General features: G+C 58.2%; 3 protein-coding genes across 17 annotated transcripts in view; 2 read left to right on the top strand and 1 right to left on the bottom strand.

The window, feature by feature from the left end:
* Positions 1 to 960: 960 nt before the first annotated feature.
* Positions 961 to 11,111, top strand: B4GALT2 (beta-1,4-galactosyltransferase 2). Of its 2 annotated transcripts, XM_061122143.1 has the most exons (7): positions 961 to 1,097; positions 2,720 to 3,075; positions 3,279 to 3,514; positions 6,791 to 6,981; positions 7,125 to 7,247; positions 7,359 to 7,463; positions 10,235 to 11,111. In XM_061122143.1, the coding sequence occupies exons 2-7, from the start codon at positions 2,772 to 2,774 to the stop codon at positions 10,383 to 10,385; spliced, it is 1,110 nt and encodes a 369-aa protein (XP_060978126.1). In that variant the 5' UTR covers positions 961 to 1,097; positions 2,720 to 2,771; the 3' UTR covers positions 10,386 to 11,111. The 2 variants fall into 2 exon arrangements, with proteins under 2 accessions (XP_060978126.1, XP_060978125.1); XM_061122142.1 differs by lacking the exon at positions 961 to 1,097 and having other exon boundaries at positions 1,444 to 3,075.
* A 467-nt stretch (positions 11,112 to 11,578) lies between these two features.
* CCDC24 (coiled-coil domain containing 24) lies at positions 11,579 to 15,688 on the top strand. 12 transcript variants are annotated; one of them, XM_061122130.1, is made up of 9 exons: positions 11,579 to 12,049; positions 12,264 to 12,439; positions 12,579 to 12,695; positions 13,387 to 13,464; positions 14,057 to 14,111; positions 14,605 to 14,674; positions 14,811 to 14,889; positions 14,973 to 15,241; positions 15,431 to 15,530. In XM_061122130.1, exons 1-8 carry the CDS (start codon positions 11,909 to 11,911, stop codon positions 15,208 to 15,210), a joined length of 954 nt encoding a protein of 317 aa, XP_060978113.1. In that variant the 5' UTR covers positions 11,579 to 11,908; the 3' UTR covers positions 15,211 to 15,241; positions 15,431 to 15,530. The 12 variants fall into 12 exon arrangements, with proteins under 12 accessions (XP_060978113.1, XP_060978118.1, XP_060978124.1 ...); XM_061122135.1 differs by lacking the exon at positions 14,973 to 15,241 and having other exon boundaries at positions 15,431 to 15,688; XM_061122141.1 differs by having other exon boundaries at positions 11,579 to 12,034; positions 13,390 to 13,464; positions 14,973 to 15,555.
* The window catches only part of SLC6A9 (solute carrier family 6 member 9), a 31,812-nt gene continuing 24,573 nt past the window's right edge, over positions 15,523 to 22,761 (bottom strand). For 2 of the 3 annotated variants that reach the window (XM_061122126.1, XM_061122128.1), the window contains exons 6-14: positions 21,462 to 21,594; positions 21,126 to 21,260; positions 20,941 to 21,044; positions 20,323 to 20,560; positions 20,099 to 20,233; positions 19,882 to 19,981; positions 19,693 to 19,793; positions 16,948 to 17,118; positions 15,523 to 16,822 (exon numbers count right to left, since the gene is read on the bottom strand). In XM_061122126.1, the coding sequence (XP_060978109.1) occupies positions 16,628 to 16,822; positions 16,948 to 17,118; positions 19,693 to 19,793; positions 19,882 to 19,981; positions 20,099 to 20,233; positions 20,323 to 20,560; positions 20,941 to 21,044; positions 21,126 to 21,260; positions 21,462 to 21,594 (1,312 nt within the window). In that variant the 3' untranslated portion in view covers positions 15,523 to 16,627. The remainder of the gene's footprint in view (positions 16,823 to 16,947; positions 17,119 to 19,692; positions 19,794 to 19,881; positions 19,982 to 20,098; positions 20,234 to 20,322; positions 20,561 to 20,940; positions 21,045 to 21,125; positions 21,261 to 21,461; positions 21,595 to 22,761) is intronic. The other variant, XM_061122127.1, reaches the window with a different exon arrangement.

Below are 22,761 nucleotides of genomic sequence, written 5' to 3'. Positions count from 1 at the left end.
CATGCCAGCCTCTCTAGCTTTCCAGTTCATATACACTGTCTCTGCTCTGGGCAGCACTGGCTCCTGGGTGGGAAGGGAATGGTGCTGGGCCGGGCCTCTGTAGCTCTAACCCTCTTTATTGAAGGAGCAAGTCTGGGGGATATGGGCCCCTTGCTTGATTGTGGGAGGAGGTGACCAACCCCATGCCCTCCGGGCTTAGGTCAGCTTGGCCCCAGCTGTCTGCGTTTATTACTTGTTTCTCCCCTCGGGCATCCACCATCTCTACCTCTGGGGCCTTGGAACCCTTTAATTTATCTGTGTTCATCCCTGCAGCATCCCATGCCAGTAACTAGTTTGATCCCGAGTTCCCAGGGCTGTGCCCAGCTCCTCCCACGCCTGTCCAACGTCTTACCCAACCTCCTGTTCCCCTAGAAGCCCCTGCCACACACACTTCGGTTCACACCTTTAAGCGTCCTGCCCAACTCACAGCCCTCTCCGCTGGCGGACCTTTTGATTTTGCTCCCATCGATGAGCCGACAAATTCCTGACCTCCTGCCGAACTTCCAGGTGCCCTTCTTTGGCTGAGTTCGCGCTCCAACCCAGACCAGGCCCCATTCTTCCAAAACGGGTTTGACCCATCCACACCTTCTCCGGTTCGGAGCCCTTGTATGAGTCTGATCAATTTCGCCCGCCCCTCCCTTGTCCTTGGTACCCGCGGCCGCGCTCGGCGGCCAGCAGGGGCGGGCGTCGGAGGCGCGCGGCGGGGACGGGCGCGCTGGAGGCGGGGGCCGCGGGGACGCGCGCGCGGGCGCGCCGGCCGGGCCTGCCCCTCCGAGGCGCCGTAGCGCGGGAGGGAGGCGGCGGCGCTGTGGTCCGTCGGTCGGCGGGTCCGTGGGTCTGCCCGGCCGCCCGGCCCCGCCCTGCCCCCCGGGGCGGCTCGGCTCCATGGCCCGCAGCGGCGGCGGCGGCGGGAGGCGGCCTGGGGGCCGTGGGGGCCGCTGACCGGGAGGAGGAAGGCGGCGGGGCCGGGCCATGGGGAACGGAGCCGACCGCAGCCGCCGGAGCCCGGGATCCAACCGGAGCCGGAGCGGCGCCCCCTGCTGAGCCCCGAGCGCTGGGTGAGAGGGGGGCGCTCGCGGCCCCCAGCCCGGGGCCCCGAGATTCCAGACCCGGCCCCGCGAGGGGCGCCCCGAGCGCGGCCCCGAGATCCCCGCCCAGGACCCGGTGAGAGGAGCTGTCGGCCAGACCCCGGCCTGGCATCACCCCACCCTACCCCCATCCCTCGGCTCCCCGCGTCCCTCTCGGGCTCCTTTGCCCGTCCCCAGCCAGCCTGCCTTATTGTCCTCGCTCACCCCGGCCTCGTGGCGTGGGGAGGCGCTCCACTTACGTCGCCCCTTTGCCTTGGCCCCCAACCCACATCCTCTCCCCCAAGCCCCCTCCCCCCCCACCAGGCTCCACACCCACCCGGTCTTCGCTGCTTCCCGGTCCAGGGGTGCCACGTGTTCAGGCCACTCAGGCTTCCAGCCCCGCCCAAACTCACCTCGTAGCCTGACCGGCAGCCTGACCCCAAAACCCGTGACCCGGAGGGAGTGGTGGGAGTGTTTGCACGTGGGTCGGGGTGTTGTGAGCTGCCAGGGAGCCTGTCTGTGTGACACTGTTGAGTCCAGGAGCGCGGCTTTGTTTGTGAGTGGGTGACTCGGTGCATTATGTTACTGTCACCCAGGCGTGTCTGTGACTCTATGTAGTTCTCTGTGTATCTGAGTGCAGCTACAGTGTATCTGACTGTAGCTGGGACCCAGGGTGTTTGTGTGGTTGTGTGATAGATACTGTGTATCTGAGGGAGACTCAGCCTGCTCTCTGAAGCACTGCCAGAAGTGCCCCCAGAAGTGTTCCTGCTGTGGGACCCCCAGTTAAAGCCATGGCCCAGGCAAAACCCTCTCCTGATATGTTGTCCCCAAGGGCCCAAGCATTTTCCTTCCTGGGAATCAGAACCAATCCTTGAGGTCTTATGGGAGGGCTGTCCTGGGCCCCATCCTGTCTTTTTACCTCTTGCTCCAGAGGGAAGTGATCCCATAAACTTATCTTGTTCAAATTTGGGCCACCTGCATGCTCAGGGCCACTTCCCAGCCTGCTCCCAGATGGCCTGGCCTACTCGCCACTGGGACCTGACCAAAGAAATCACTGCCCACCCCCATGTTCCAGGAGGACTAAATGAAGTCGAGTACAAAGTGCTCTGGCATGGTAAATACTCAGTAAATGCTCTCCTTTCCTCGGACCAGGACTTCTGGGTTGAGGATGCTGGCCTGTGGGCATTTGTTCTCTGGGGCACAGAGAACCTGTGTGGGTCTGTACATAAGTGTGTTTCTGTGTTCAGATATGAGCTGGTGTGATCAGAGGTCACGTGCCCATGATCCATGGTGGGAGTGGGGGGTGAAGTTGAGTAACAAGGGCACTTACCCAAGTGTGAGGGTAGGTGAGGCTCTCCATGTGTATGTGTGTCAGTGAGGATGAGGAAGGAAAGCGTGTGTGGGTTAGTACTCTAGTGTGTGAAGATGCATGAGTAGTGAGTTGTCAGGGACCCTGTGTGTGTGTATTTACAGGTAGAATTTGTCAAAGGGTGTGAGCAGGTAAGTGTGAGGATGCACGTCTAAGAATGGGAGCAGTACACAGAAGGTGGGTGGGTGGCCCTGCCCCTCTGGCCCTGACCTGCTGGGTATGTCTCTCTCCCACCCCTGCTCAGGCCGGCAGCCGGATGCCCGGGCCCATTGGGCGGGCCGGCGGCCGCCTGCGGGATGAGCAGACTGCTGGGGGGGACGCTGGAGCGCGTCTGCAAGGCCGTGCTCCTTCTCTGCCTGCTGCACTTTCTCGTGGCCGTCATCCTCTACTTTGACGTCTACGCCCAGCACTTGGCCTTCTTCAGCCGCTTCAGTGCACGCGGCCCCTCCCGTGCCCTCCACCCGGCCGCCAGCAGCAGCACCAACTGCTCTCGGCCAAACGCCACTGCCCCCAGCTCGGGGCTCCCCGAGGCTCCCAGCGCCCGGCCCGGCCCCACGGCTCCTGTCCTGCCACCCTGTCCTGACTCGCCGCCCGGCCTTGGTGAGCCTGCAGGGTGGGGCTTGCCTCTAGGGGTGGGCCGAGGTCTGGGGGAGTGGAGTCTTGGCCCCCAGGGGCCACCACAGGTGTTGTGTGTTGGCAGAGGGCTATTCCTGGGATTCCCTGGCCCACCCCAGGTAGAGGGAGGGGCCTGGAGTCCTTGGGTTCTGATGAAGACCTAATTCCCGCCCCTGTCCTGCCTGCAGTGGGCCGACTGCTGATTGAGTTCACCTCACCCATGCCCCTGGAGCGGGTGCAGAGGGAGAACCCAGGTGTCCTCCTCGGTGGCCGCTATACGCCGCCTGACTGCACCCCAGCCCAGACGGTGGCAGTCATCATCCCCTTTCGACACCGGGAACACCACCTGCGCTACTGGCTCCACTATCTGCATCCCATCCTCAGGCGACAGCGACTACGCTATGGCATCTACGTCATCAACCAGGTGTGTAGCCGCAGCCTCCAGGCTGGTCACCGGCCACCAGGGGACCCACGAGCACCTGTGGGTGAGGGGCCCACGTGCCTGTTGGTGCATCTGTGGGGTTGGGGGCATTCACGGGTGCCTGAATAGTTGTGTGGGCACGAGATGTACATGTGGGGGTCTGTGTATGTCACCGCGTGCATATGTGGGTTTGCACGTGCCTTCGGGGGATTGCATACATACATGTTAATGGTGGTGGACACACTGCCAGGTGTGTTGTGGGTGAGCGCCATTGTTTACCTTTGGTAGGCCCCACCCCGTGGTGCTGCTGGCTTAGGGTACACAGGCTGTGAGATAGTGAGGGCCCTGAGCAGAGAGTTAGACCTGAAAGAGGGATCAAAACTGCCTTAGGGCCAAGTGTTGAGCACAGCTGAGATCCAGGAATTCAGCTCAGGCTCCAGGCCCTCCCCTGTGGACCTGGCTGGGGCTGGCTGCTGGGGCCTAGAGAAGGCCTGATACAGACCCTCCTCCTCACAGAGGATTCCCAGACTTGAACTTGGATCCCTTTAGACTCCAGGATCGTGGCATGTGCCTGGAGTAGGACCAGGGAGCTATGGCGCCACCAGGTGGCCGGTTTAACCCCAGGGTGGGGAAGCGACCATTGAGATGGGTCTTGAGGGATGAATGGGCATCAGCCGGTGGGGGGACTGGGGAAGGCAAGCATTCTAGGCAGAGGGACAGAGGAGGCCCCAGGCCCCAGTGAGAGAACTGGTCTCACGTGTTCAGGAACTGTCAGCTGAGGAGTGGGGTCCCACATGCAGGATGGGTAGCAGAGATGAGGTTGGAAAGGCTAGTGGAGGCCACATCCACAAGGGTCCTAGGAGTCATCTCAAGCAGTTGGATTCCAGTGTGAAAGTGATGGGGCGCCGTTGTGTGGTTTTTGGCCATGCTGGGTCTTGCAGGGGCAGCTCGGACTCTCTAGTTATGGTGTGGGCTCCAGAGTGTGTGGCCTCAGTAGCTGCAGTTCACAGGCTTAGTCGGGATCCCCACGGCATGTGGGATCTTAGTTCCCAACCAGGGATCGAACCCACGTCCCCTACACTGGAAGGCAGACTCTTAACCACTGGACCACCAGGGAGTTCCCATAGTGGGGTTTTAGGGAGAGGATAATATGTATCTGTGCTTATTAGAAAGATTGCTTTGATGGCATGTGGACAATGGGATGGAAGGGGAGCCAGGAGGTTGGGCACCTGGTTGGGAAGAGGCTGCTATGTTCAGGATAGAGGTGGTGAATGTGCCTGCGAGTTGGGCAGGAGTCGTGCGGATGAGAGGAGAGATGTGATACAAGTAGCTGAGAGTAAAGGGAGGGGCCAGGACACCGTGAGGCTCTCTGTCTTGACTGCTGGCCCTGTGTATGGTTGCGCTCATGAGATGGGAACCCAGGATCTGGGCCAGGTCTGGGGGAGAATGTGTCTTTTTTGCACTTGATGAATTTAAGTGCCTGGGGGAAGTATAAGAGGAATGTTCAGGCATTTGGACAAACGAACTGGCTTAGGAGTGAAGTCTAAGGTGGAGAGAGATCTGGGAGCCACCAGTATATAGGTGGTCCCTAAAACCAGCCGTGTCCAGCCTTCCTGGGGTGGGGCCTGGGAACTGAGAGGAGAAAGCCAGCATGTAAGGAATGGGTGGAGAAAGAGAGACCACAGAGGCTGCGAGGGTTGGCCAGAAAGGTTCGAGGAGACCCAAGAGAACTTGGTGTCCCAGCACCCAGGAATAAGCGTCAAGAAGGCAGCATGGCAGCTGCGTGAGCGCTGCTGGGGGAGTAAGGAAGGATGTAGACCGAGAAGCGTCCAGTGGATTTAGCAACAAGGTGGGCCCAGCGAGAGCCATTTCAGGGGCATGGTGGGGGCGGAAGCAGATTGCAGTGGGTTGCAGAAGGAATCAGATCTGACAAAATGCAAGTAGCCAATTGGAGACAACTCTTTATTAAAAAAAAAAAAAAAAACTCTGCTGAGAAGGGAAGGCAAAAGGTATGGTGGGGGTCTAAAGGAAGGGCTTTCTTTGGAAGGGAGAGAAATGGGCATGTTTATGAGCCCTGTGGGAGAAACCTAGGGCTCCGGGGTGGTGAGAGAGGTTAGGAAGGAGTGCAGATGGAGAAAATAGACCATTGCTCCAAGGGCTAGTGGGAGAGAAGGTTCAAGGCAAGGAGGAAAGAGAGAAGGTGGGGCCAGGCTGTTCAGGGTCCAGGGGAGCAGCTCCTGCCCTCTTGGGCTCCGGTTGGCTGGTAGGTTGGCTGGTAGGGAGGAGGGGCTACTCCTCGTCTCCTCCCAGGAGAGCCCACTTGAAGACCGGGAGGCTTTCTGGCTCCAGCCTGGAGATCATGGGTTGGAGCAGGGACTTCAGGAGCCAGCCAGCTCCTTCCATGAAACCCTCCTTCCTCTGGCCAGAATTCAGAGTGTGGGCGTGCATGGCCAGGAGACCAACCTCAAGGAGACTTGATCCCACAGCCCCATTTCTTGGAGGACTCCAGGCTCATTATGCTTATCATTTTGTCGGGGAGACAAGTGAATTGAGCTTGGTCCCAGAGGCCGCCCAGGGAGTTGGATGTAGATCTGCAAGAGCCAGAGGGGACAGGTGACTCAGTCCACATGGTCTCTGCATCTGAGATGCTGGCCATTTGGGGACATTCTTTGTTCATTTCACTCCATGACATGCTCAGTAGGGAAGCAGTGTGCTCAGGGCCGCTCATCTTTAAGATCCTCACTGGCACAGAGAAGATGCCTGGCACCAAGGACAGGGCCGAGGGGCATGATTGAAGGAATGAATGAAACGAGAGCCCTAAATTGTAACCGTTTGAGTGGACCTGGCATAAGTGAAGCACAGGGGAGGGAATGAGTAATTATACTGGGGCAGGGAGGTTTGCTAACAGAGTTCTTTCCAGACATGAATTTGATAAGTGGAGAAGGAGAGCATTCCAGACAGGGGCAACTGCTCACACTGAGGCCTGGAGGCAGGAAAGAGTCTGGCATGTTCTGGGGTTGTGGAGAAATATAGCATAGCTGGGCTTGGGGGGGTCTGAGGTCATTGACCAGAGAGGGGACGGAGCCAAATTCTAAAAGGCTTTGCAAAGCTAGGTCTAGGATAAAGAGCTGGATTTGATCCCGAGAGTGCAGAGGCCCCAGTGGAGGATGAGTTGATGGGTAGTGCTAGGTCTGCAGGAACCACTCTGGACAGTGGTAAAGTGGCAGATGCTTCCAAGTCTCAGGCCCAGGGCTGACCTGTCTCCTCTACCAACCCCAGCACGGTGAGGACACCTTCAACCGGGCCAAGCTGCTCAACGTGGGTTTCCTAGAGGCGCTCAAGGAGGACTCCACCTACAACTGCTTCATCTTCAGTGACGTGGACCTGGTCCCCATGGATGACCGCAACCTGTACCGCTGTGGTGACCAGCCCCGCCACTTTGCCATTGCCATGGACAAATTTGGCTTCCGGTGAGGGCTCCCTTCTCTGCTGGACCCAGGCCTCTCCAGTCCTGCCCCGGCCATCACTCCCAGCCCCCTTCCCCCCCTTGTTGCCAGACCTCTATCTGGAATCCCCTCAGGCCCCTCATTGACGCATGTCTTCCATGTCCCAGGCTGCCCTATGCCGGCTACTTCGGAGGTGTGTCGGGCCTGAATAAATCCCAGTTCCTGAGAATCAATGGCTTCCCCAACGAGTACTGGGGCTGGGGTGGTGAGGATGACGACATCTTCAACCGGTGAGTGGGCAGGGGGTGGGGAGTCGATGGGGTGTGGATGGTGGGCACAGACCAGGCGGGGCTCTTCGCCCATCCTGGTGCCCACTCCAGCCCGGCTGTCCCTGACCCCAGGATCTCCCTGGCTGGGATGAAGATCTCGCGTCCTGACATCCGCATAGGCCGCTACCGAATGATCAAGCACGACCGGGACAAGCATAACGAGCCCAACCCTCAAAGGTGACCCCCCCCAGCACCCTCAACCCCAGCCGTCCTGGCCCCTTACCCCATAGAGGTGATGTCCCAGTGCTGCTGATCCCCAGAGGTGATCCCACGGCCCCTCACCCTTGACTCCTGAGATGACTCCCGGCACCCCCACCCTGGTCCTTAGTCCCCAGCTCAACTCTCACCCCTGGCCTGATTCTGCAAGTGATTGAAATTTAAAGGTGGGGCTCAAATTGTCACTGAGTAACTTGCATTCCTCTTGGGCCCTCACAGACCTCACTCCAGCCTGAACAGATAGGACAAGAGACAGCGGGCCCAGGGCACAGCTCCAGGGCCTAGGGACCCAACAGAGATTGCCCCAAGCAGTGTGGGGTGGCAGGAGTGGAAAGACACTGCTGAGCCCTCTGAGATTGAATAGGTGGCTGGTCTCTGAGGAGGAAGCCACATTGATGTCTTAATGGTGACTGGGAGAAATGCCTGAGGGCATGTGAGATGGGTGGTAAAGGGCAGGAGGCGTGTTAGGGGATCCAGAGCACTCAGACCTAATCCCCGCTGGGCAGCTTTTGTGAAGTTCAGTCTAGGGAGGGAGACCAACAGATACAGCACAAGGTAATCAGGGCAAGGTGCTGTCCTGGCAGAAGAGGGAGTGATGGTGGGAGGCTTCCTGGAGGTTGTTCAGTCGCCAAGTTTTGTCCGACTCTTCGTGACTCCATAGACTGCAGCATGCCAAGCTTCCCTGTCCTTTACTATCTCCTGGAGTTTGCCCAAGTTCATGTCCATTGAGTCGGTGATGCCATCCCACCATCTCATCCTCTGTCGCCCTCTTCTCCTGCCCTCAATCTTTGCCAGCATCAGGGTCTTTTCCAATGAGTCAGCTGTTCACATCAGGTGGCCAAAGTACTGGAGCGTGGAGTATTCCTGGAGGAGGTGATGGTAAACTAGAGTTTGAAAAGAGTTATTCATTCTACAAATATTTGTCACACACCTACCTTGGGTACAGTACTGTATTCACCAGGCTGATGGAGGAGGCTAGTCTGGATAAAAGGAATCAGATGTGTAGGAGTCTGGAATGTGTGCGTCCATTGTATACGCTGAGAGCTTGAAACTCTTCATTATTACATTCTGAAGGCTGGGAGTGACAAGAGGGGGGTCACTGCTGATCCCAGGTTGGGAGTTTCAGTTTTGTCCCAGGGGTGCTGGAGAGTCATGGAAGAACTTTCATGTGGGGAAGGGATGGGACCACATTTGGGTTTGGAAGGACCAACCTTTGAGTTTGAAGAAGCTGGCAGAGCTGCTGAATGGAGCAGGAGGAAAGTAAACCAGGCTCAAAGGAATCAGTGGAGCCCAGGGGGTTTGCTGCATGTGAAACTGGCATGCACCCACCAGACCAGTAGGATGTTCTGCTCTGAAGCCAGGATGTCAGAGCAGGGAGGGAGGTGGCCGTACTGATGTAGGGTTGATATTTGGCAGAAGCATGAAGTATTGGGCATCCAGGGAGCTGATAAAAAAGCAGTTAAGTTAAAAACTATGGTGAATAGGGAAGGGATGACAGGCTGGGAGAAGAGGGGCTTTGGGGTATCTGAGGGGGAGTACTCAAGTGTTGGACTGGCTCCAGAGAGGGATCTGAACTGAGCCAAGAAGGATGGAGAGGATCAAAACAGTTAGGATGAGGGTGGCAGTGGGGCTCTAGAAGCACAGGCCAGGGGACCATGTCTAGGTGCCATCCTTGGTTAGTGATATCTGCATGGCCAAGATAGCAAGATGTTTCTGGCTTAAGGAACTCTGTGGATGCTGGTTTCATCTAGCTGGTTGCTTTTGCCTCAGATCTAGGAGTTCTCCTGGATTCTTCTTGCTCTCGCCCTACATATCTGGACCATCAGCAGGTCTTATCAGTGCCACCCCTGAAAGGTGTCTGAGCTGGTCCACTTTCCCCTATACCTCTGCACTAGTGCATCCTCTTTGTAGTTTATGTTCCCTGGCCCTCCCTTTCCCAGACTGGGCTAAAAATCCCTGTGTTTTTTCACTCAGAATAAAAAGCTGTTTCCTCTGACTTACAGAGGCCTGCCCATACATGGTCTAACCTCCCAGCTAATCTTATTCTGGGTTTTCTCCTTGGCCCATTAAGCTCTAGGCACTCTGCTGTGCAAATTCTCATTTTCAGTTTAGGGTCAGCCTATGCTTTTACCTCTGCCTGGAAAGCTTTTCCTCTGCTGTCAGCTTGATGGCGCACACCCACCCCTTCCACGGCAGTCACCCTGTCTGCGTTTCCCTCTGCTGTCTCCCTCAGTACTCCGGTGTCTTCCTTGTCTATTACTTGTCTGCCCTAGTGGTATAGACTTGCCATGAGGGGAAGGACTTTGCAGTTCTGTTCATGGCTGTGACCTTGGTGCTTAGAGAGGGCCTGGCACATGGGGACTGCTCAATAAATAGATGATGAAGGCGTGATTAAAGGATGAGGAACAGAGAAGGTGGCACAGAGATGGTGGGTGTGGGGAGTAAAGATGATGCATACAATATAGGACACGTTGTATTTGAGGTGTCTTTGGGGTGCCCTGTGTCTAGGTCTGCGATGAGAGAAAAACTGGTTAGCGTGTCATGATTCTGGACTGAAGGGGGTGAGATCTCTGTTTTGAGGGTTGTTGCAAGAGCCAAAGGCAGGTGGAGGGGGTAGCAAGGGGAACTGAGTCACCCCAGGAAGAAGCCGGGAGGGTGTGAGCCTTGGCCCCAGTGATCCCTACTGGGTTCGGTGGTGAGCCCTGATCTAGACCCACTTCTATCCTGTCTAGGTTTACCAAGATTCAAAACACGAAGCTGACCATGAAGCGGGACGGCATCGCGTCAGTGCGGTACCAGGTCTTAGAGGTGTCTCGGCAGCCACTCTTCACCAATATCACAGTGGACATTGGGCGGCCCCCTTCATGGCCTCCTCGGGGATGATACCAGTGGACAAAGGCTCCCAGTGCCAAGGATTGCCTGTCAGAGGACTGACCTACAGCCTGGCTGGCAGTTGCTCTGTGGTGGATCCCCCAGGACTGAGACTGTGGGCTCTGTTTTCTGAGGGTCTGCAGTAGGCACCCCCCAGCTGCACTTGGAAGTTTCAGAACCTACTTTGGGGGAGCTTCCATCCTGGGCAGGCCCCTCAAGGGTGGCCGTCTCTGGGGTCAACCCCTCCTGCTCCTCCCTCCCCAGTTCAGCTCCCCTCACTGTCAGGGTTGGGTCAACCCCTGCACTGCCTCGCCGAGTGGCCTGGGCCAGGTCACTCCACCTCTCTGTGCCTCAGTTTCCCCCCCTTGAGTCCCCTAGGGCCTAGAAGAGTGGGAGGTATGACTAGGGGGCAATGTTGCTTCCAGGGGGAATTCTCAGACCTGAGGATCCCCCACACTCCCAGGGGAGGGGAAACCTTTTTCACTCAACATTGTAGGGGGCAAACTCTGGGGCACCCCCTGCTGAGGAGCAGCCCCAGGAGGGGACCAGAGGGGGTGCTGTGTCGCTGCCTGGGATCTTGGAGTTGGGCTTTGCATGGGGGCGGATGGGGCTTGGATCAGTTGGGTTCCAGCCCCACCCCGCCTCTTAGAGAGAAGGCAGTAGCCCCAGGACCGGCTCGTGTTTGTACATTGCACAGAAACTTGTGTGGGTGCTTTAGTAAAAAACGTGAATGGAGAAGCCCTTTGTCTGTTTGGGGATGGGGATCTGGATCCCTAACCCCGGATCCTGGTGTGTTGTGGGAAGGGCGCCTGGCCCAATCTATCTGGTCCGGACTGTCCTGGTTCCCCAGGTTCCTAGAAGTGCAGCGGTTCACTAGACTTACCCGGGCTGGAAGGAGAAATTCTACCCTGCCGCTGCCTCCTGGCCAGAAAAGGCAAGGAAGTAATAAACCCACCGGGCTCAGATTTCTTGGTTCTTTCACTTGCCCTGGAGTCTAAAGGTGCCCAGGGATGAAAGGTGCTTGGAGTCAGGTTGATGTGCATGGTTGAGACTGCGAAACTACCTACCACCGCTGTGGGTTGGGCTTTGTTAGCCGGCACCGCCCTGGGATGGGCGGGGCTGGGGCTCTGGGGGCGGGGCTTGGGGTAGCGGGCCCCGTTTCCCGGGTAACGGCCGCGCGGAAGAGGCGGGGCTAGGGCGCCAGTCCCGCCGCCTGGCTCACGGGGCCGCGACCTGAGACCGTGGCCTCCGAGAGTCGATCAGTAGTAGGGCAGGAGAGCGCCAGAGGCCAGCGGCTCTGGACCGAGCAACTTTAGTCGTGGGGACGGGCGGCAGAACGGAATGGGGCTTGGGAGAGGCCGGTCAGAGTGACAGACTGGGGGCGTGGCCTGTGAGACCCGGAAGCGGCGAGGCGTGAGTGGGCCTGCCCGGCCATGGGCGACTAGCGGTATCCCAGGAACCCAACGCTCCGACCCGTGGGCCAGCAGGTCCAAGCGTGCGGCCGAGCGTCTCGGGGGCGGTGGCGCGGGCAGGCCATGCCTGGGGACTCCCCGTCGCTGTGGGAACTGGTGGAAGAGCACGTTCCGCTCCCGGAGCGGCCCGAAGTGAAGAGGATTCTAGGGGAGACGACGGTGGATCTGAGCCTGGAGCTACGGGCAGAGGTGGGGCGTAAGAAGGTGGGCCCCACGGCAGACCTGTCCCACGACTCGGATGATTTTCTCACCTCCTACGGGTCCCTAGCCCTGCCCAGTAAAACTCTCGAGCTCTTGTTGGATCTTACTGTCCGCCCAACCCTCTCCAATTTAACTGCCCTGCCCCTCATTCCCCCAGCTCCCCAGCCTCCCTTCACTTCCCTCCGCAGTCGCTGAGGTGCCCCAGCTCTCCTTGCAGGTGGTGATGTTACGATCATTGCTCCAAGAGGCTCGATCTATCCAATCCCCTGGATCTCGCCCCACCTCTGACCTCTCCTCCCTTCTGGCACCACCGCCCCTTGTAAGAGATCTCGTGCGCCAGGAACTGCGGCAGCTCCTCCAAGGTCTCCGCCGGAAGGCCATCTGTGAGGGCAGGTTGGAGCTCCAGACCTGGGGCTGGGCCCTGTCTCCAGAACTCAGATGGGCTAGCCTGGCAACTGACAAGGAGCCAGGGTTGCCTTTCCTGTGATTCCCTGGAATGAGCCCCTGAATTGCCTTTATGCATCTTCTGCAGGGACCAGACCCAGGCTTGGGTCCAGTATAGTCCCAGGGTCCTGCGCTTTGCCTTGGAGGAGCCCAGGCGTGATTTGCCAGAACAGGAGATGTTCCAGATGAGAGCTGGTGAACCCAGGTATAGTAATAGGAGAGGAGGGATCTGTCCTTGCTGGGCAAAGGACCCCGGGCAACTGGTAGGTCCCACCTGCAGGCATGGAGGAGCTCGTGGTCTGGGTTGACACTTCTATAGCCACCTGTGGTAGGGGTCAGCCCGTGAGGGTTGCAGAGGCCCAGGAGACACGTGCCAATCCTGGGAGCTTGGTTCAATCTGGGTTTTAGAATATGAGGAACAGACTTCCAGACAGATACAATGAGAAGCGCTTTGCAGGAAGAGGGAGCACTACATGCAGGTATGAGTGGAAGGAGAGACTTCATCCAGTGGCCATTTGTCTCTCAGGCTGGGACAGCCAGGCTGCGAGGACTGGGTTAGAGAGGGGTGGGGGCTGAATGAGATAAACGAGCAGCAGCGTGTTCATCAGTGAATGGTAGCAACTTACTTCTCACACATCCTTATGAAGGGGGTGATGTCCCCATTTTGCAGAAATGATACTAAAGCTCAGAAAGGATGACTGACTTTCCCAGGCTCAAACACAGTAAAGGGTGGCAGAACCCATGTGTGCAATCCCAGGCTCCAGATCTCCTCCTTTTAGTACCATCTTGTGTTGCCTTTGTGAGAAAGCACAAAATTGTCTAGGAGAAATGGCATTTGTGTCCTGAAGTCCTGGGGTGAAGCAGCATGGGAGAGTGAGTTTGACTTCATCTACCAGCAGCTGTCCCCGGGACCTCAGTGTCATCAAGGACCAGCTGAACGTGTCCTACATTGACCAGGTTGCTGGACACCTGCGGTGAGGCCCCAAGTGTGTGCAGTGGGGGTGGGGACAGGGAGGGCGGGACTGCGGGTGGACCCTGATGTACTGGGACTACTGGGAGGAGAAGGGAGGGAACACACCTGGCTGGGAGACCCGGAAGAGCGGGGCTGAGAGGTGGAAAGGGCAGGATGCTGATGAGGTTGCTGCCAGGAATCAATCAAGTACAGATGCCTACACGGGCCTTGGCCTGAGGACTTTTATCCTGGGAGGAGGGAGAGAAATGACACACAGAAGAGTTTTTAAAGCAGGGGCAGGGCTGTGATATGGGGGAGAACAGAGGCAAGAGGACCCGCAAGTCTAGTCCTATCGAGTAGAAGAGAGACGGCTGCTCCTCAGGTTGGGCACTGGAAGGCGGGCAAGGAGAGAGGACACACCCTGCCCAGGAAGAGGCTGGCGGGGCTGCAAGGCTGTGCTGGAACAGCATGAGGGCAGCAGAGGGAGAGGTGGGCGGAGATAGGAGGGCCTAGAGGAGGCTCCTGGGGAGGCCAGACGTTGGGACTACAGGAAGGGCTTTGCTGAGACCCAGGCCTGCAGTGCTGCTTCTGGTGCCTCACTGCCCATGTCCCAGGGCCCTCCTGGAGGAAGAGTGCCGCGCGCTGGAGAGGGAGATTCCCATCCTGCAGGTGAGCTGCAGTCCTGGGCCACCCCACCCCCAGCCCCTCTGCTGAGCGTAGACACCCCTGTCTCTCACCCAGGGCGTGAGATCCCCACACATGTGTCTGTGTGTGTCTGTGCCTGCAGAGACTGTGTGAACCCTGGGTCCGTTTTTCCCGTGTGCACACTTCTTATGTGTGTGATCCCTAAGTACGTGAACCCATATTCCAGTTGAGTCCCTAAGTCTGAGGTCAGCACTTTTAGATCAACTGCTGGGTCTTCCCAGGTCTTTTGCCTCCTTCTCTTCCCCAAGTCTGGGTTCAGGCCTGCCACCCCCTTGCCAAGCTCAGCTTTTCCGGGAGAGGCTAGTGTTCCTCTCAGGAGTGCCCCCAGATGGTTGGGAGGAAGAGACTGCACAGGCTGGTTCCTGCTCCCCACCATGGGGATCCTGGCCTGGGCACCCTGCCCAGCCCTGCCCCACCCCTGCCATAAGGCCAGGCACTGAGCCAGCTCTCCCTGCAGCGCTGCCTGGAAGACGAATATACAGGGGCCCCTCGACCCTCTGAGGCAAGCCTAGAGCCCACCCTGGCAGGTGAGGACCCTAGGCAGGCCCCAGAGCACCCAGTGCTCTGTGCCACCCCTACCCCCTGCCCCCACCACCCCACCTCACTCTTGTAATATAGCCTGGAAGACTGGGCACTGTGTCTCAGGTAGAACTTCTCCTCCAGAGCTAAAGGAACAGAAGGCAGCCATGCAACAGGAGCTGCAGGCACCCCTGAGGCCGTCCTGTGTCTCCCCCAGCCACAGGTAACCTGGAGCAGACAGAGAGCTGGATGGGGCAGGCTGAGGGGCAGGCCACAGCCCCCTCACAGCTACTCCCTCCCATTCAGGCCACAGCCCTTGGGGTCCTCCAGCCAGGGCCCTGGACCCCTGTCTTGCCTCCACAGGGCTGCTGGAGTTTGGGCCAGGCCTCTCCAGTGCTGCCTGCCTGCTCCTCCTCTGGAGCGCTGCCCCAAACCTCGCAGCCTGGCCTCCACCTGCCGCTGGGGACGGAAGATTCAGTTCAGCCCTGGGAAAAGGCCAGCTTCTACTCCGATGTCTAGTGCAGTGACCCAGGCCCCAACCTGAAGGGCTGCTCAGGAAGGAGGCTTCAGCTTCGGTTGGCACGCGTCCTGTCTACTACTGCCCCCTTTCAGCTGCCAGGGCCCAGCCCACTTCAGATCTAGTCTAGGATGAGCCCTCCCCAGGATTCCACTGCTGTCTGTCTGTCTGTCTGGCCCTCTACCTTCTCGCCAGGTCCTCAGTGTCCGGTCCTGACTGTCACAGCCTCTGGCCTTTCTCCTCCCAGGTACCCCCCGACCAAAGGCCTGGCAGGAGGAGGTCTTGCCCCAGCCCTGACTCATGTCCCCCTGGAGGACCCAGACAAAGCACAGCAGCAGCTCAGAGACAGGAATAGAAATTTCATTAAAACCTATGGACTTTAAAATCCTAGTGGTGCGCGGATGGTCGGGGGTGGGAGGCGCACCGTTATTGCTACAGAGGATTAGAGGCGGCTCTTCCGGGGCTGTCACTGCACAGACGGGCACGGAGGATGGATACACGGACACTGCAGGGCTTGGGGGAAGGAGTTCTGGCTCCAGAGAGGGGTTGGGGCACACGGGCTGGGGCGATTTGGCACGTGAACAAGGGTAGCCCAGTTCAGGAAGACTGGGCTTTAGCCTGGTGGTGGTAGGGCAAGGGGGTGTCGTGTAGGGTCCCCTTCCCCGGGGCTCTGGGCTCAACCCTCCTGCTGAGCATCACCCCACCCCTACCCCCCAGAAATGAGTTCTTTGGGCAGGCTGTTGGGTCATGGGCCTCTGCTGGGCTGGCCCTGACAGCCAGTGCTGGAAGGAGGCACAGAGACCTCAGAGCCGCCGAGTGAGGTGCAGGTGGGCCTGGAACACAGATTGGGCCCGAGGCCAAGGGCGATGGGGTGGCAACCACAGATAATACACTTTTTACAAAAATAATCACACAGACAAAAGGGCCGGGCCACACAGCCTGACCCGTAACACTGCACAGCCCCCCCCGGCCCCTCGCCCTGCCTCCAGGTAGGACGATCCGAATTAGCCTGGGCGGAGGCTGGGGTCCATCCCAAGGGCAGGAACACTGGTCAGGAGGCTGGAGGCTCGGGGCAAGGGACAGGTAGGAGACCCACCCAGAACCTCAGCTCAGGGCAAAGTGTGGGGGCATCAGAGGCCACGTGAAGCCCAGCAGGCCTCTGGGGACCTGGCCTGAGACCCCTCCAAAGTGCTATTGGGCCCCCCAGCAACGCGCCCTCCCCCCCCATCACCCACACCCCCCAGCTGCCATCTTGGCATCCAAAGGACCTGTAAACACTAGGGACGTTAGCACGAATGACCGCGCTAGCAGTGGTGGCCAAGGTGACAGGTGCCACCCCTGGCCAGGGCATGGTGGGGGCAGGCGGTGACACCTATCCACCGTCTCCCCAGTCTCTGTGTTGGGAGCACAGGGTGGGGGTTGGGCACTCCCCTGGCAGCTGCACTCATATCCGGGAGTCCTGCAGGCGGCTGGAGCCATTACTGCCCACCATGGGAATCTGGGCCTTGTCCGGGTGCAGCGGCTGGACCTCAAGCCCGTCTTCGGGGGAGGGTGGAATGGTGGGGGCGTAGCGCCCTGTTCGGTGCTCCAGGAGGGCGGGCCCCCAGTCTCTGCTTGGCTTTGTTGCATTTTTCAAACGCTGCAGGAGGGGTAGGCATGGGGGAGGGATGGGCGGGCAGAGTGCATCAGAAGGGAGCCCTGGAGCGCCATCCATCCATCCACCCCCTTCTGATTCACCTGGCTGCCCCTGCCCCCACCCCTCACCTGGAGGAGGGTGTCCCCATCTGTTCTGCAGAACTGGAACAGGGCGTAGAGTGGAATGCAAATGACAGAGGACAGAGCCATGAGGAAGCCAATGGCCACGGCCCAGCTTGGATACTGGTATTGGTTGTAGGTGATTGGCTGGTACTGGATCACCGAGAAGATGAGAATGAACTGCAAAGAGTGGGGGTTGGGAGCCGGCATGAGTCCTGCCCAGCCCCACCCCAGCCTTAGGCCTCCTAACAGCACTGCTCCCCACCCTCTCCAGTTTCCCAGACTAGAAAGAGGCATCTCAGGGAGGGCAGGGTTGACATCAATGTTTGGGTAGTGGAAGAAGCTGATGGCACCAGGGGTCCAGGGTATGATGGGCAGGTGGGCACTGTGGAAGGGGAGGGGTCGGGCTTCGGGATAATCCTGAAGCAGCCAAGAAACTGTTCAGCGGCCGTGGGCCTTGGAAGTCAGTTCTACTCAAAGACTTGCAGTGGCCTCCCATTGCCTGCTGAAGTAAGGCCGAATCTGTGGCCTTTAAGGCTTCAATGGCATTTTCCATCTACTAAGCGTTTTTTGAATGTTTCCTCCAGACCTGGGAGCTCCTGGGATTGCATCAGCTCTAGGTCTTCAGTGCCCAGCACAGCGCCTGGCACAATCTTATGTGCTGATCTGAACTGACTTATGCAGGGAGGTGCGAGCAATGGGGGAAAGGAAAGGGAGGAGTCCTGCCAGTCGATGGCTGCAGAGACGGCAGTGGACAGCGTGGTGAGGCTCCGAAGCCTAGAAACCATGTCAGGTTGGGGGTGCTCTCAGGAACTGCTTTGGAAAGAGCCGAGGGACACCAGAGATAAAGCCTAGAGTTGCAGCAACAAGAATACTACAGGAAGCAGAAAGATGGGCAGGTGGTTCATGGGCCACCTGGAAGGCCTGGGGCAGTGGGTGCTGCTTGCCAGGAGGCCTCAGCATACACCTCCCAAGGCTTCAGCTGTATCCTGGAGCTCAGGCCCCTCCAGCCTTTTTAGTGACTAAATTCTAGAAGTCAAGACCCGCATCCATCTGGGGGACACTGCACTTAGATGAGCTTATAACAAGTTCCCTGAATGGAACTAGAGCCTGATCTAATGTGTGGACAAATTCTTTATTTGAGCTGATAGAAGGATGGAGTTCGTAAAAAAAATAATAAATAAAAGCTCTTTTTAGCACTATGAAGAAGTAAAGCCTCCAAAGAAAACTAACAGCACAGAAGCACGCGGTCCACAGAGCCTGGCATCCTCACCTAAAGGTGACTCCAGCCTGGCTTTCTGAGCACAGAGAGGATGCTGCGGGCATTGCCTCAGTTTCCTGGAGACACCGGACCCAGGCTGCCTCCTGCCTCCTGCCCTCCCCGCAGTGCCCTGGGTCTCCCCACAAGGCAGCAGCTTCATGGGAGCCCTGAAGGATGAGTTCCTCCAGGGTAGGTCCTGGGCCAAAGCCACAACCCCCGAGGGCACAGTGCTTGGCGGTGGCGTCTGTCCTCCCCTGCCTCCCACCGCTTACAGGACACTTCCGCTCCTCCTGTTTCAAAGCTGGGCCAGTGGCCAGAACTGGTGCCTGTGCCAGGCTCGGGAAGATCCCACACCCCATGTGATGGAGGCCTCAGCCCTCAGGGGCCTTTTTTTCCCCAGAAACATGAGCCAAAGTGGAAATCCGGTGCTGACCTCTCTGCGGCACAGAGGAGCTGGCACGAGGGGGACATGACTCCAGACACTGCTCTGACCATCGGGCTGACCCCTCTGTCACTCAGAGATGGCCCTGCCTCTTCTCTGTGGAGGTACCATTACACTAGCAAATCCCTCCCCCCACCCCAGCCCCCAACTTCTCACCCTGATCATAAAGGAACAAAATCAGAAGATTTGTAGTCCACAGACCACTCCTCCTCCTAAACTTGTGTCTACTGCAGCACAGGCCCAGCACACACGCTCCAGATCAGACCACCTGCTTCACATGAGGGCTCTGACTCTCAGAAGCTATATAACCTTGGGTCAACTACTTAACATCTCAGGGCCTCAGTTTCCTCATCTGTAAAGTGGGGATAATAACAAAACCATGGAGAGTTGTATCACAAGACTTAGTATATGGTTCCTGGTCATGGTGGGCTTTCCCTCCATCACTTCCACTCCCTGCTGGGGGTGTCTATCTTCCAGGTGTTGAATACTGGTGGAAACCCAGAACTTCCCCTCCCAAGCCAGCCCATTCCAGGGTGGCTTAGGAGGGTGTCCCGGATGCTGAACTGATACCTGACTTGCACAGCCTGCTTCTGGAACATGCATTCACACCACATATCCTGATCACTCCAAGCACCTCAGCTATGAGGGACTAGAGACACGAGTTCAGTGAGGCTGTCAGAGGCCAACGCTAATGTCAGTCATGGTTCCTGAGGCTCCTCTTGGGGGATGCCAGGTGGAAATACCAGGGAGGGAGGGCCGGCTCTCAGCTGCTGCCAGCCTATTTTCCCCTTCAGAAGCTGGGCACTGTCTTCCAGCAAATACAGGGCCCTATGCTCCCTTCCTAACCCAAGGCCAGGGCTTGGGTGGTTCTGAGTCTCCACACCTGTCTGACTCTATGTAGCTTCGCTCAGACTTTCAATGACCAGAGCTGTGGATGCGGAGCCCCCAGGGGGAGCTCTGGCCTGAAGAGCTCGTGCTCTTCCTTGGCTGGTTCCCAAAAGAAGGACGCTTGCCACGGGGGCAGCAGGGCAGGGACCAGCGAGGAACTTACAAAGATGATAGCTGGTGAGACGAAGCGCCAGCAGATCTGGAAGAAGAGGGGCGGTGGGAACCCCAGCATCATCTGGATGTCCTGGAAGTAGTTCTGGTGCCCTGGAGAGAGGGAGGTCAGCAACCCACAGGACAGCACAAGCAGGCCAAGGGCTGGGACACGGGAGGCCGTGGAAGCTCGGGCACTTACCGTAAATGTACATGATGGACACACACATGATACAAGAGATGATGACCAAGGAGAAGCTGGCCGCGTAGTTGTCCATCAGCAGCAGCCAGTAGATGCCTGCCTGCAGGCCAGTGGGAGCTGAGTCAGGGGTGCCTGAGGCTATGGTCCCCCTCTCGCCCCTGTCTTCCCACCCCCCATACCCTGGCAACTCCCGCCCTGCCTTTCCCTTGGTTCTTACTTGGCTGGTGAGAGGGATGCCCAGAAGGAAGCCAGCCACAGCCACGCCCAAGGTCACGTAAGTCTTTTTCTGCAGGATCCACTCATTCCCTACCTCATCCACAATGGCTGTGACCAACGTCTCTAGGAGGCAAAACTGCAGGATCCGGCCATCAGAGCAGGGGCCTACTGTTGGCCCCGCCTCTTCCTGCCCCCAGCCACAGGCCTGGGTCCCACGCCTCGTACCTGAGTGCCCAGCCCCAGCAGGATGAGCATAAAGAAGAAGAGCAGGGACCACAGTGGGGCGATGGGCAGCAGTGTGAGGGCCTCTGGGTATGCCACAAAGGCCAGGCCTGGGCCGTGGTCTGCCACGCGGGACACGTCCACACCCAGGTGGTTGGCCATGAAGCCCAGGATGGAGAAGATGACGAAGCCGGCATAGACGCTGGTGGCACAGTTAGTGATGCTGATGATGACACTGTCTCTAACGGGTAGGGAAACCAGTGGTCAGGACACACAGCTTAGTTCCCCCTGCCCAATTTGGGCCAGGCCAGGAGACTTGGAGACAGGGAAAAGTTCTAGGAACAAAAGCACCCCCACTCTCATCTCTGGTCTGTTCTGGGCCTCTTTAAGTGGGCATGAGGCTCTTGAGTCCTTACAGACCCCTGGGACATCACTGTCATTAACCCTTCTCTGTTCTGCAATGACAGAACCCAGACCCGGCACTGCCAGGATCTCAAGGCTGTGAGTAGAAGGGAGGGTCCAGGAGGTTGCACTGGATCTGGTAGGTCTGGGGGAAGCAGGATCAGGCTGCAGAGAGGGCAGAACAGGGGGCAGCCCCAGCGCTGGCGGAGAGACTCTCACCGGTAACAGTTGTTGTGGAACTTGTTATAGGAAGCCATGGTGATGAGACCGCCCCACGCGCAGCCTAGCGAGTAGAAGATCTGGGAGGCAGCGTCCCCCCATACCTGCAGGAGGAGCTGCGCTCAGAGGCTGGCGCCTCTCTGCCCCTCCCTGTCCCTCCAGGTCACCTTCCACCCACAGCCCACCTTGGCCTCCAGGATCTTGTCCCACTGTGGGGTCAGGTAGTACATGATGCCCGTGAAGGCTCCTTCCAGGGTCACGCCACGGATGAACAGGATGGTCAGCACCACGTAGGGGAATGTGGCCGTAAAGTACACCACCTGGGGGTGAGAGGGGCCCCAATGGACTCCTGTGGGCTCTTCCCACACTCCCCCCACCAACCTGCCCCCTCAACCACCACGGGCCCCCTGGTCCCTCTTTCCCTCCTACATGCGTTCATCACTCCCCCACCCACCTGCCCACACACAGGGGAGGCAGGATACCTCTGGGTGGGCATAGATCCTGGAGGGAGGGGGACTTACTTTCCCTGAAGACTTGACCCCGCGGATGAGGCAGAGGAAGACGACTACCCAGGAGACACCCAGGCAGCCGAGGAGGGGCAGGCGTACCTCCCCGAAGTTTCCAATGTCATCTGACAGCTTCAGCACGTAGAGCCTGGAAGGGGACACGCTGTCACTGCAGGCCAGCCCCGCCACCCAGCAACACATCCCCAAGGCCCGGGGCCCAGCCTGGCAGCTCCCTCCTTTCTCACGGAGTCCCAGCGGCCGGCCTGTCTGAGATGGGAGCCTTGGTGAGGCCCCAGCCCCAGTCTGCCCAGCCGCCTCTGCCTGCTGCCTCTCCCAGGATCCTCGAGGGTGCCTGCAGGCCACACCCCAGGCCTGGGCTAGCTTCCTCAGCCCCTGGGGTGTGGAAGTCTTTCTGTCTCTGCTCAGACCCAGCCCAGGTCTTTCCTTTAGGAAGGCCCTCTCCTCCAGACTGGACGCACCCTATCTGGCGTCACCTCCTCTGGGAAGCCTTCTGTGACCTTTTCACCCATACTAGTCCTCCAACTCTGATGAACAGAGGGAGGCAGTGAAGTACTGAGTAAAGATAGAGGCTTCCCAGGTGGCACTAGTGGTAAAGAAGCCGCCTGTCAATGCAGGAGACGTAAGAGACATGGGTTTGATCTCTGGGTTGGGAAGGTCCCCTAGAGGAGGAAATGGCAACCCATTCCAGTATTCTTGTCTGGAGAATCACATGGACAGAGGAGCATGCAGGGCTATAGTCCAAAGAGTCACAAAGAGTTGGACATGACTAAAGCGACTTAGCATACACATTGGAGCACGCAGGCCTAGACTTGAACCTGAATTCCTCTCCTGAGTATGCATGACTCTCTCTGGAGCCCTATGCCATGCCGGCTGTGTTTCTTCAATCAACTGGACGTTGATGTGCCAAGCCCTTGCTAGATGCTGGGCATATTGACCTAAATCAGGTATTGTGGGCACTGCCAGGAGTGTCTTAACCCCATGGGGAGGAGCACACTGGAAGTATTCCTGGAAGAGGTGAGGCTTGAGCCAAAGTTTCAAGGATGGGGAGAAAGTGGGTGAAGAGAAATGAAAGTATATGCCAGGCTGAGGGCATGGGTCAGGGCCAGGTCATGACCCAGCAGGAGAGGGTCAGGAACCGCCTGGGCATGTCAGTAGCTGAGGAAGGCTGGAGGAGAAGGGGAGGGGAATAGAGAAGGATGAAGATAGGAAGGAACAAGATCAAGAGAAGTTGTGAAGTCAAGATGGAGAAGTTTGGATTTTATTCTGAGAGCAATGAGAAGCTTCTGGAGGGTTT

This window comes from Dama dama, chromosome 20 (assembly GCF_033118175.1).
Source record: "Dama dama isolate Ldn47 chromosome 20, ASM3311817v1, whole genome shotgun sequence".
Taxonomy (NCBI): Eukaryota; Metazoa; Chordata; class Mammalia; order Artiodactyla; family Cervidae; genus Dama; species Dama dama.
Note: the sequence above shows the minus strand (reverse complement) of the source record. Positions and strands in the feature narration are given on the sequence as shown.